The sequence below is a fragment of the Amphibalanus amphitrite genome, unplaced genomic scaffold, assembly GCF_019059575.1.
Source record: "Amphibalanus amphitrite isolate SeventyFive unplaced genomic scaffold, NRLGWU_Aamphi_draft 000129F_arrow, whole genome shotgun sequence".
Lineage (NCBI taxonomy): Eukaryota > Metazoa > Arthropoda > Thecostraca > Balanomorpha > Balanidae > Amphibalanus > Amphibalanus amphitrite.
In genome coordinates this window covers 11,760-25,293 of record NW_024881624.1, presented here as the reverse complement: position 1 = coordinate 25,293, position 13,534 = coordinate 11,760, and the positions used below count along the sequence as shown (strand labels likewise).

At 48.9% G+C, this 13,534-nt stretch overlaps 1 protein-coding gene across 1 annotated transcript; it reads right to left on the bottom strand.

Moving 5' to 3' along the window:
* Positions 1-975: 975 nt before the first annotated feature.
* On the bottom strand, positions 976-6,770 carry LOC122381911. Its single transcript, XM_043366697.1, has 6 exons — positions 6,753-6,770; positions 3,044-3,501; positions 2,698-2,814; positions 2,491-2,572; positions 2,239-2,420; positions 976-990 (listed from the first exon to the last, which is right to left on the bottom strand). The coding sequence occupies exons 1-6, from the start codon at positions 6,760-6,762 to the stop codon at positions 976-978; spliced, it is 864 nt and encodes a 287-aa protein (XP_043222632.1). The 5' UTR covers positions 6,763-6,770.
* Between the last annotated feature and the right edge of the window lie 6,764 nt (positions 6,771-13,534).

The following is a 13,534-nucleotide window of genomic DNA, read 5'->3' as shown; positions in this document are numbered from 1 at the left end:
GGGCCCGCATCGTCCGTCAGCCCCGGCCGACGGCGGTATATCGGGGGCAGGGCCGGGCCGCCGGCAGCCCGGTCAATGTCTAACCAGGTCGATCACTCGAGGTCAGTCCATCTGCAGGTCACGCGACCGTCCCCTGGGCAGCGCTCCGTATCAGCTTCGACCTATCTTCATGAAAATCGTGCTAATCCCCTGCCGAAAGGCGTTGATAATGATAAATGCACCGGCACTATCCATCCATTTTTGTTTCAATATTGCTCGAAAGCCTTTGCCATCATTAAGAATGTTAACGTCATGACCCAGCATCAACCTCACATGCTTACTTTTGCGGAAGAGCTCGGTTTACGATTACCGAAATTTCCGTAACTGCCGCTTCTAGAGGAAATAGCAAAACGGGAATTCCATGAAAGCGATGCATAAGTACTTCGCGCACTCATTTCCAATAACACAAACATTTCCTTATAAACACCGTCAGACGCGGTGGGGTAAGATGTGAATCAGTCAGATATTATCCGTTCATGGACGTACCGCGGTCGGTTCCGCAGCTTACACTCACAGTTTCGCCCAGCACGGTCGAGTTTTTCAATCGGCTCGACAGCAGGAGGACGGCTCACGATCGAATGCCCGCCTCACTCGTTTGTTAAGCCGGGCCGACCGGCATCCGCTCAAGACGAAATGTGCTTCCGCGATTTAGGAGTTTAGGATTGTGAATGTAGGCTCCATTTTAGGATGGCGATGATAAAAGTTGGCATGATGCACTGAGTTCGTAGCTCAAGCAGATTTGCTTAAGAAGTCAGAGCATCAGGCTGCCATGGAGGAAACGTAATGGCTGGACAAGATGAATAAAATATGAACGATGAGTATCAAGTGTTCGATGGACGCTTGCACTTTCCCACGCTCCGTTCCTCTTAATAGGTAGTGGATGCGAGCGGCTGCATGTTACCGACATTTTTTTTTTTGAAGGAATCGTGAGTCTGATTAGTACCATGGTCTCTGTCCAGACAGAGGGATTAAAAGGGTCTGGATTATATGGAGTCTTACATCCACGATAAATCAGATGATCAGGATTAAATTGTCCCAAGAGGGTAAATATTTCTCGCGTGGAAAGATAATTAATCGGACTCTGAGCCAATTAACTTGACTGCGTGCACCGGATGAGATCCAAATCCGGTAAGCGGCTGAACGGACCATGTCACATTTAAACGTTGCAGTAGTCATAAAGGTCAGTCTCGGTAACTAACATTATGATTTAATTAAAATCATTAAATGAGCCTTGATCGATTCGTCTAAGCTGTGGAAGTTACGGCGAGGATGTTTTTGTCAGTGGGATATGCATTCTTACAAAGATGTACCACACAATCAGTGTTTGGTAAGTCATACGATTCCAGCCGCCGCGCTGGCTGCGTCTGTCGGTCAGTGACATCCCGATCGAGTAGACACCACACCTCCATCGTCTTACACCTCTCCAAACACACACCTGTTCAGGGCAGACATGTATTGCTCTATGAAAAACATTGTACTCACCTGAGATGTAACATGGAAATAGCACTCCGAAACACGATGCATCCATTCCACCCGAATAGCGATATTAAAACGGCACTTCCGCGCAATATGTCTGCACCACGTGGTACGGGCTGCCATTCAACACGGGTAAGACCGGCACACAGCGCCATGCCAGGCATCATTAGTGTTATCACGAGCGTTTAGGTCGCAGCACACGTCGGCAGGTTTCAGCAGAGAAGAATGACTCTGGCTCTCTAACATCCTGTGTGTCTAAACGCTTCATTTTCGCTATCCATTTCGTGATGTCTTGCTCCTTCTCACATTTTGCGCTAATTCCTGTCTTCTTTACTACACCCATCGAAGTTTAACGGCCCGATTGGATTGCCATTTAAGTGGGGAAACAGATATAAAAGTTTTAAATTGACGGGAGGGCACGAGCTAAAAACAACTCCCTCGCGGCACATTATGCGGCACGAAACACCGACAATGTGTCTGTCTAGTCTGTGACAGCCGGCGGACGTCACCAAAAGATTGTCACCTTGGGCCAGACAGATCTTCTATCGGGGCAGTGGGTCGTCGTCGTCCCGCGGGGATGTGCGCCGCACTATGCGATGTCATCACCCGCAGAGGTAGTAGCCCCGCCCGGCTGCCACCGGCCAGTTCTCGTTCCATATCTGTCTCTGGGTCAAGCCGTTCAGAACCTGGTGGCCCCCGGCCTGCGACGGTTCCTTCCGTTGCAGGTCTGTCCGCGCGGCCGGTCGAGGCACACCCTCCTCGGCGCAGCATGCGTCCGTAGAAGAGCGGCACGCCCGTCTTGTTGTCGCGGATGACGAAGAGGAAGGGTCGGTTGGCGCGGAAGGTGGTGGCCAGCCGGTCGCGGTTGACCAGCGTGGTGGTCACCGCCGACGCTCCGTACCGGCCTCGTGCACGCGATGACGGCCTGGTGCAGCACCTCGCTCAGGAACAGCTGCCGGTCCGAGGAGAGCCGACCGAGCGAGGCGCGCGACTCCTGGAACAGGTCCGTGGCACCCATCTCCTGCAGGATGTCCCGCAGCGCCAGCGAAAACTGCATCTTGAACCGCGGCAGCCACACGGAGAGGTTGGCTGGGCCGCATGTCGTCAAAGACGCGCTGCAGCCGGCCGCCGGCCAGCTGCTGCTCCAGCTTCCGCAGGGGCTGCTCTCCGGCCGTCAGGCACCAGCACCACCATGGCGTACTCGGCACCGGCGTACGGCAGCGCCACGGCCGCAAAACCCTCGCGCGAGTAGCTGACGAACGGCACCGTCAGCTCGGCGAACATCATCGGCACGCACACCTGGCTGCGCGCTCCAGCGTGAACGTCAGCGGCTTGGTGTCGGCGGGGTCGAACGGCGTCTGCCACGAGCTGTTGAAGTACACCACGTTCGCGCCGATCATGCGTGTGTTCCGCGGCGGGGGCTGTCGAAGATCTTTTCGATCTGTCCGTTGGTGTGGTCACGTACCACAGATTGATCCGTCGTGCCGCCGCCGCTGGGTGCTTACCAAACTGGAGCTGCTCCACTTGCCTGGTAGAAGTCACGCGCCTGTCGCGCGAACTCCCTGTCAATCGCGAACGCCGAGTCGGTGAAGATCCGGTTGGCGATTTGGACGTTGACACCGCGGGTCTCTCGGCGCAGCGACTGAAGCTGAATGCCGCTCTGCTGGTGAATCAGCAGGTCCATCCACTCGAACGGGTACTGCAGCACCTGTCGCAGCTGCTCGTACGTGTTGTCAGCGGCTCCCAGCAGCAGCAGGTTCAGCACGCTGACGATTGAGAAGGGCGAGATGACCACGTTGCCGCCGCCGATCCGGTCACCGAGTGCCGACGTGAAGCGTAGGATCGACTGTGTGATGGAGAAGGGCGGAGCCTCGTCGACGGCGGAGGGGGGTCGCGGCTGGGCGGCCAGCTGCCGGCGAGGTCTTGACGCCGCTGTCGCTGCCATGGACAGAAGGCCGGCAGCCGCAGCTACAGCCAATAACGCACCTGTCAACATAGGATATCGAGCGTCACTCGAAGACCAGGAGAGAGTGGGGAGACTATGGAGAAATGGGGAGACGGTGCAGGGTACTGTTTTGCCGCAACACAGATGGTCACAGATGAGTCGATAACCACAAGTGAATAACCAGAACATCTACGAGGCCTATGTAATGGTGCATGAATACTGACGTTTTCTCTTTATACCACCCACTGTTTATACATTGCACAGTCCGTATAAAGAATTGCCACATATGTCACGAATGACAGAGCCAAAGAACGTTATTCCAGCTCCGGACCTGAGTTCCAATCACATTATCATCAGACATAGCGGATGACAGCGGAACTCAGCAGCACCATCTCAATAGCCGACAATCAGGCCATGGCCACCTGCCCGTAAGTCTTGCATGGTACATACGGAAGGTCCGACCGTGCACTTTGAATGGTTCGACGGCCGAACGGTACTTCGGTGGTCGCACCGGTTACACACAATCAGCATAATATGGAAAAAGCCTTGCGGAGAATCTGTCAGCTCGCTCGATGCCGCCGACTATTATCTGGGTGCGGCCGCCGAGTCCACTGAGTGCTTAAGGTCTGTTTGGATATGCCGCGGAGACCGCGGTGCCCTCGGAATTCCCAGATCGGCCACCGCCGGTCTCCAGTCGCGTCCGACACACCGGGTAAAACGTTTGAAGTTAATGGCGCCGGCGTATGCAAAGGGCCACTTATCAACAAGGACTTTGACAGTTAATTCTAAACGACTTTGTAATTTGCGTTAACGAGCAAGGGGAAATCGGGCGAGAGCACAGCATCACACAGAGCTAAGCATTGCCATGCTTTCATTCGCTATTCAATGAGACTTGAAATTCAATCTGTAAGCCATTTGCCTGAAAGTACAGTAGAAACATTCACAATAGTTCCCGATGCATCATATTGTCTTTATCTGATGTCCTTTTTCAGTAGACGTGCATATCGGAATATCCAAGGCGTAATTTCTATGCATATAAATTATGGCATGGGTTTCTCGAAACGTAACATCAGTCACTGTCCGTTACCTATATCTCTAGTGCGATCGTTTTTACGAGAAGTTATATTTTCGCCAGTACGATGGTCGAAATGACACGCAATATAGCGTGTTATCATTCATAAGATATTAAATCAGTAATACGCCCTCTGAAGCCCTCGTAGCCTTCTGAATTATCAGGTCAGGATATTATTGAACCCAAAAATAACTATGCATGGTAGCCAAATTTCCCGCACCCAATTTTTTTCCGCTCATGAAGCCATCAAACGACAGCATCTGTTTTCAAACGTTCCAACGGGAGCAGACATAAAAGGATTTACAACAAATTTACATTGGCATGGAGAAGTTCCAACTCGGTTTGTCCCGGCTACCGTGGAGCCTTTTTACTGCAGATAACTCGCCGAGTGCTTAATGCACAGCTCAGGCCAGCTGTGCACAGCACAGCCCTCACATTACACTGCAGTCGAGCCAACAGCCGGTTCCTTGAGCCGCAAGGCTATAATCCAATCTAAGCTGGGGGCTGTCTAATTTCTTATCTTCTTATTCAAGGTCAGCCGCCACTTCATAACAAGCCTTCGCCGAATCGACCGTGACATGCCTTAGACATAAATCATGTGAAAAATAGGTACTTATTCTAGCGTTACTTATTTACTTTTCCATTATGGGAGCTTAGGCAACACATCTTCGTGAGTAGTGTAAACCTGACTTATTTGACATGTGCCATATTTATCCGTTCACTTTGTTTAACTCTGTTTATCAATGGGTTATGTCCTTGTCAACGTACATTGATTGAAACATGTACACAACATTCAAAGCGATATACATTCCAAATTAATATCACAACGAAATGCATGAAAGCTTTTTAAAATACATATAACATTCCCTTCAGAAATTACATTCTTCATAGTCAGGGTTCAGAAGGGGCCAAGCGGTGACACAGTTTTCAATACCTAAAGGCGCTTATATGCATGACCTAACCGAGGGGAGCCTGACCCGCCTATATACCTGGTAAGCTGGCCTGATGCATCGCCCGTGTTCAATGGAACGCTAGGGGACCCCGGTATCGCTAAGTGATACTCTAACTGGTATCGCTAAGTGATAACTAAGCTAAGTTATGCATAGTTTGTCTTTATCCTTCATCCCTAGCTCCTTTCTGAGCTATTTGAGCTACTCTATGTCTTAGGCTAAGTGCAACATGGTTAACGTGCATCCATAGCTTACTTCTCGCACGGAAAACCATTGCATCGTCTGGATTTTTGAATCGATGCAGTTCCTTTTATCTTTCTGTGACTGAAGTGCTTTGCACGTACGGACTATCCGTATGCTTGCTTGGGCCTTTGACACATTTCATCACTTAAGCGTCCATGTTGGAACCATGGGATGGCTTAATAAAGGAGCCATTTTTTCCGATGTAGGGCACTCCAGGCTTATTTATTGATGAGGGCGTTGTTTCCTTGGCTTATCCATACAGCACCGTTAGCCTAAAATGCAAGGTCGATAACAGTTTCATTTAATCTTCAACGTCGTGCTTTTTACTTCCAGCCAAACACAAACCTTTATCTGTGGGTCCTCTATAAGCGATGTAAGTTATGTCTGACCGCTACGTCACTTCGACACCTATCTAACGCCTAGTATTACGTCTGGGGGTGCCTGTGTGCACAAAGCCTATGCTCAATTGCCTAAGCAATTAAGCTTAGATGGGTTGCTTCAGAGCCAAAACCAGTAAGGAAAGCTAAATGGAGTGAGTCCAATCGTTCGGTAATGCCTACCACATAATGGTTCTTACGGATGAAAACGATTCAATTGGGCTCACTGGGCTGCGTTTATTGAACTTATTGTTAGATCGTTTTTTTTTATCAAAGTTGTATTGCTTCAAACATACAATTTAGGCAGGCTTTGACACGGTACATTTTTTTGCAAACCTTAAAAGGTCTGATACTTGGCTGCAGTAGAACACTGTAAACCAGCTTCTTCATGAAAACGAACATGTAAAACGTTATTATGTAAACACATCCCCGTCAAACCCCTAGCGACCTCCCGAGCCCACCCCTCCCCAGTCATAGACGGCAGAACGGGGAGGGCACCGGGGCACCGCGCCCCTTTAATTTTTGCATTTTAACATTAGTCCTATGGGTGTTGCATGGAAAGAATGGGACCAAAAGTCGGCAGTGCCCCCTCCATCCTTAATTGAAGGTGTTCCGCCGCTACCTTCCCAGTCCACTCCTGCGCGGCTCACCTGCTCTCATCCTGACGGGATCCGGTGCTGCTCTCCTCCAGCAGCTCTCTGCACTCTGCTCGCCTCTCACTCTCTCCCGGCTCTCTCAGCTCGCGCCAGCTGCCTCCCCGCCCCTCAGACCTCGACTGGCGGCGACTGCCTACCGTCCCTCTCCGGACGGCGGCCCGGCTCGGCTCCCCGGGTAATTCCAGTTCCGCGGCGCGGGTGACGTCACTGGCCGCCGCTGGGCCGGTGAGCTGCTGCGCTGGCAGAGGACGCGCCGCCGCTGCCGCCGCCGCCGCTGCCCTTGAACGAGGCCGGCGGCCGCTTCAGCTGGCTCAGCGTGGCCCGAGCCGGCCTTCCGACACGGAACTCGTCCCGAGTCCCGACTCCCGGCCACCCGGGGCGACTGGCCCGGGGCTGGAGGTATCACCCCCGAGGATGGTCTTAAACAGGTGTCGGTGCACTCTATATAGCGCCCCAAAAGTACCCCTTGACCTGTTTCGTGACACGTCATATTTGTGGGTCGTTTTCATGCATCATTTTTGTTCAGTACCGAACGGTTGGAGGCTATCAAATCTAACGTGCTTCCAAACCATTTCTGCATTAACGTAGGCATGATCATTTCATGCTATCTTGTAACCGCATTGATGAAGACTAAGGAGTAGTACCCAACTCACTTCAAAAATGCTCATGTGAATTGCTACGAGATCGCCACAAACAAACATGTGCCCCGCAGTGGACTTCCGTGTCCTGCTGAGAGGGATGTTTGAACATTCCCCGTGTAGCTCTCGGCTGCTAACCCACATATTGTACTTTTTGTACTTGTAACTGACGTGAAAGAGTGAAAAGCCATGGTGAGTGGACTTCTTTTGAATAAATCTGAATTCTGAATTCTGAATTCTGATATTGATAAACAATAAACCGTAATCGGCGTTTGAAAGGTCGTCAAATCGATAAGAAAATAATTCCTAAAAGTTAACGAACTGGCATAAAAGTGATGGCCCGTGATTCAGAAAGATCAAAAAGCTATATTTCCCAAATTCACCGATAAATATTCACTGGTTTCAAGATATTGGACTTTACTTTGTTTACTTTTGGGACCTCCACTGTAAGTTCATTTGGAAGCAATAATTTGGCATGCTAAAAGCGCGCAGACGTTGGTGCAAAGCAGTATATGCCACCACGTTTTACCGATGGCTTTAGATAGGTGAAAAAATCGTTAGATCGCGCTGAGTCACAAATTCTAAGGAGGCATTCAAATGCATTAGCCCGTAGAATCCGAAATCTGAAGTTTGAAATATATATATATATAATATCTAATATTATATATATATCCGAATTAAAGCGATTCTCGATGTTGTGAGTGCCCAAACCGGTAAATGGAAGCCAGGGACCCCAAGTTGGCTATCTCTACTCAAAACTAATGTTAACCCTCGCACGTGTAGGGGGGGGGTCGGATGGACCCCCCATGGTTTTTCGCGAATAACTCGCGTAAAAAGCGGCCGATCGCGACGAAACTTTCAGTACCCTCGCATTGATCAATTTTACACCTACCCTGAAAATTTCATGACCCTGACCCAAATGACCTTTGACCTGTGACCTCTTTTCCGAGACCATGTTTGGCCGGAATCGCGATTCGGCGTATGTCGGCTCGCATTAGCCGCGCGTTTGCAAGCTTTTCGTGGTTTCAAACGTTCAAACATGTGATTTGATGTTGCTCCCATGCATTAGGGTGGGTGTCAAGGTCACCTGAAGGTCAGGTCAGGTCATTGACCTTTGGTGACCTCGGGTGACCTCGGTTCACTTTTTCGAGTTTTACATGTTTCTAGGCTAGTTTTTGGAGCTGAATTCGAATTTAGCAACCATTTGAACATTTACGAAGTAGTTTTGGTGCCTTCGTAACATGTTACGAAGCTGTCAGAGGCGGTTGACACGTACTACGAATACCCGTCACGACGCCTACTGGTTGACCTGACCTGACCTGACCCGACCTGGTCTAAATGCTTAAAGACATCATCTGTGATCAAAACTAACACGATATTCGTGATCAGCACCCCGAAAAACCCCTTAGCAGCCACACTTTACGACTTTCTAATAGGTCCCGATTTTCCCGACTTTGGGTCATTGATCTGACCTGGAAGGTCAACCAATGACCTAGGACCTTAAAATTGGGTATCATCGGCTTCCTCTCGTCACGGGCAACACGCTCGTTTTTCCGCGAAGCTCTAGCTCGATCAGGGGCCAAACGGCAAGGGGGGGTCCAACCGACCCCCCCCCCCCTACACATTAGAAGCTGGCAAACGCCGCACACATTAAGGGTTAACGCACACATTTGAGGGTTAAGGTGGGATGGCTACCTACTTCAAATCACTAGATAGTAGATATCCTCAAAAGTTGATTGTTCCTTTTGTGCATTTTATTTACGGTCATCATTTTCCCCTTGGCATCATTCTCCTTTCATATCAATCATATCAGTCGACCTGTATTGAGACAAACACATCAAATGCGTTTTCACTGCTCTAGCATGCCCCTCTATCATAAGAAATTACCCAATACCAGTGATGGCGACCTTATCAATTGTATTGCATTTTATTTTATTTACATTTAAGAGCGATCCACATACAAAATGAGTGGCGATTACTGCTCAATGATTATGGTAGTCGTACCTAAATAATGTTTTGGGATTAAATGGGATTCCACCTCTGGTAAAGTCTCGGTTTAGAAACGTTTTCAACGTGAAAGAAAACTCTTAGCAAAAGCTCGCCTTTCTCTTGTTACTTATATCGCGCACTGTCGATGTTCCAAGCGAAAATGCCGGGTTGGATGACCTGTGACGCCTGTACAGCGGGAATCTCCTACTGAGCGTGCCGCCTCCGTGGCCCCTCTGTGGTCCGACCCTGACCTCTCCCCCGCGGGATTTCCGCACGTCGTCCGCGACGGGACGCACCGGTGCTGCGGCGACCCTCTGTTAGGCGGACAGGACGTCCCTCTGCAAATGACGGCTGCCACCCCGTGTACACGTCAGTCACAGATTGTCATGCTGTAGATAACTAACTTAACTGGCTGACCCGCTGCAGATGACAGGTGATCCTCTGAATATGACAGGTTGGCCCTCTGTAAGTGACAGGCTGACCCCTTGCAGGTGACAGGCTGCCACCACAAAAAGAAACAATCCCACACAGCCCGTTTGATGAGGGCGGCCTGTGGACGAAATATAAATGCACGTTTTAGTTTTTGAACCTCACTTGGTACCTAAATATAAATGCGTATAAGATAATTAAATAAATTAACGTTAATTACTATGTGCTCTTCGCACGAGCGCTTAACAGAGATACTGTACAATGATCGTGAAGTATTTACAGAGTTAATTTTACTCAGGCTCAGTAGGTATTCCTGGGGTCAGTCATTTTGCTTTTATTTTTGTGATAAGAAACATTTAAATTTTAACCTTTTTCTAAAAATCTAATTAAATAGACATTGATTAAAAAATCAACGTAGTATTTGAGATCCATTCAAACCTGATGACGGATTAATCTCGACGAGAAAGTTTTGAATTCTCAGGAATGTGTTTCATGTGCTTACCTATGTGCCGTGCACATCTGATTCATTGCTGCTCACAAGCGTTCGCGGTAAGCACGAGACCTACCAGTTCTCAGCTTCCTCACCAGGTGTCTCTGCCGTGCTAGCACTGGGGTGGGTAATGCCCTGGTCGATGTGAATAGAAAAATACTAAAGCTTCAGTGCTTGCTTACGCTCAATCGCAACTACTGTTTAAAAACTAAAAAAATGTGTCAATCCCTCACATGCATAATGTAGCCCTGTCCTGTACATGTTATATCCTGGTGCTGCCGCCCTGTACACAAATGCAGTCTTCTGGTGATACCGTCCTTCACCAATGCAGCCTCCTGGTGATATCTTTCTGTGTACGTTGCAGTCTCCTAGTTATTCTGTCCTGTACACAATGCAGTCTCCTGGTGTTACCGTCCTGTGCACATTGCAGTCTCTTGGTGATACCGTCCTATATGCACTGCAGTCTCCTGTTGATATTTCTGTATGTGGTCTCCTGGTGATACCATTAGGCATTATGTGCACACAAGTCTCCTGGTGATACCGTTATGTACTCATTGCAGTCTCTTGATGATACCATCCTGTACACAATGCAGCCTATGGTGCTACCGTCCTGCATAGGTTGCAGTCTCCTGGTGATACCGTCCTGCACACGCTGCAGTCTCCTGGTGATACCGTCCTATATGCACTGCAGTCTCCTGGTGGTACCGTTTTACACATTACAGTCTTCTGGTGTTACCATCCTGTGCACATTGCAGTCTCCTGGTGATACCACTCTATTTACAATGCAGTCTCTTGGTGCTACCGTCCTATACACGTTGCAGTCTTTTAGTGCTACCTCTCTGTTCACAATGCAGTCTCCTAGCTATACCGTCCTGTAAGTACACAATGCAGTCTCCTGGTGATACCGTCCTGTGAAAACATGCAGTCTGGCTCTTGGTGATACCGTCCTGTGAAAACATGCAGTCTCTTGATGGATGACGACCGTTCTGTATATGGCGTAGTTTTGACAATGCAAAATGTGGTGGCTTGGCTTTTTTTTGCACGAACAGCACGTCACAAACATTATACGTGGACTCGAGGCATGAACGATGCATGTAGTATGGCACTTATGCACTTATCATGGAGCAAGGAGTTCAACTTCTTCAACGAATTTTAACCCTCGCATTCACAGGGGTTGATGTAACCATTCCCTAAGGTTTTTCGCGAATAACTCGCGTAAAAAGCGCCGCCGATCGTGACGAAACTGTCAGTACCCTCGTTTTGATCACTTTACACCTATCCTGCAAGTTTTATGACCCTCACCCAAATGACCTTTGACCTGTGACCTCTTTTCTGAGACCTTGTTTGACCGGAATCGCGATTCGGCGTATGTCGGCTCGCATTAGCCGCGAGTTTGCTGTCTTTTCGTGGTTTCAAGCTTTCAAATATGTGATTTGATGTTGCTTCCATGCATGATTATACGGTGGATGTCAAGGCCACCTGAACTCTGAAGGTCAGGTCAGGTCATTGACCTTTGATGACCTCGGTCCACTTTTTCGAGTTTTACATGTTTCTAGGCTAGGTTTTGGAGCTGAATTCGAATTTAGCGACCATTTGACCATTTACGAAGTAGTTTTGATGCCTTCGTAACATGTAACGAAGCTTTCAGAGGCAGTTGACACGTACTATGAATACCCTGCAGGACCCTACTGGTTGACCTGACCTGACCTGACCCGACCCGGCCTAAATGCATAAAGACATCATCTGTGATCAAAACTAACATTATATTCGTGATCAGCACCTCGAAAAACCTCATAGCAGCCACACTTTACGACGTTTTAACAGGCCCCGATTTTCCCGACTTTTGGGTCATTGACCTGACCTGGAAGGTCAACCAATGATCTAGGACCTTAAAATCGGGTATCATCGGGATTTCTCTTGTCACGAGCAACACGCTCGTTTTTTTTTTCGCGAAGCTCTAGCTCGATCAGGGGCCAAACGCGAGGGGGAGGGGGGGGGGCATACCCAAAACCATTGTGCCGTCGAAGGACGCAAAATGGCCTGTGCCGGCGAGGGTTAAAGTTTTCAGTAGGCTTTTGCTAAACACATTTTTTAACACATGTTAACGACATTTCAGCTAGGTTGTGCTTAGTTTTATAACACACTTTTGTGTCACTGTACGTGAAAGGATATTTTTCTATCCAAAATTTAACTTTACAATTTGACGCACACAGTTAATGCCTTATGATTACAATTAATAAATTTACATAGGAACGACACATTGTTGCTGCTATCTCTACCATATCATGCCGTGGTCGACAGGTTCTCTCTTCAGCCCACTCTGTTCCCAATTTTCATCCGCTCGTGGCCATTCTCCCGAGTCGAAATCCGGCGGCACCGATCCCAAATCGATCATTGGGCGGACCGGTGATTTGGTGAGTGGGCGCGCCGCCGTGGCCGCTGACCGGGACACCATTGTTCTCGGCGTGTAATCTCTATGAGCTACATCTGTCGGAAGGCGGCCACCGGCGACGCCACCGACATCTGCGCCGAAATTACCGCCTGCGCGCCACATCTGCCTCAGATGGTCACAGCGTGACGCACTGCGGACGTCAAAAAAGGACTGATTGAGCCCAGCTTGTTCGCGTTTTACAGATATAATGGCGAAAAAGTGCGCCAGATGAAGCGGAAATTTTTATGGAATCAGCTGAAAAGCGAGTTTGCTGAGTTCAGAAGTGAAGTGTACGAGGGAAACGGACTGTACTGTGCATTGCAAATTTAGTTCATGTTTATCCTTCGAGTAGGTATGCTCAAATCGCATGCATACTGTCAATGATGTTCACTTACATGACAAGCCTTTGTGTGCATAGCAAATCAATGCAAAAGCATGTGATCAAGAAATACTTTTGCAGAGCTTTGATTGATTAGGGAAGCAGTGCAAGAAGGAGTTATCTGATATATTCCAGGCAATTATATTGAGAAAGAAATGAGGACCGAATCCTCTTTAGACATATACTTATTGGCATCTCGTTCTAAGAATTTGCAGCATGCTTAACCCGCGCCGTGCTGGGGGGGGGGCGTTTTTACGCCCCCCCTCAGGTTTTTCGCGAATATCTCAAAAACGGCGGCGCGCAGCGCCACCGTTTTTGGTACACGTGTTCCTACATCATTTCCGCACATGTTGTGAAAATTTCAGACCTAGGCCGTTCAAGGTCAGGTCACCAGGTCACGTCAAGTGACCTTACCTCAGA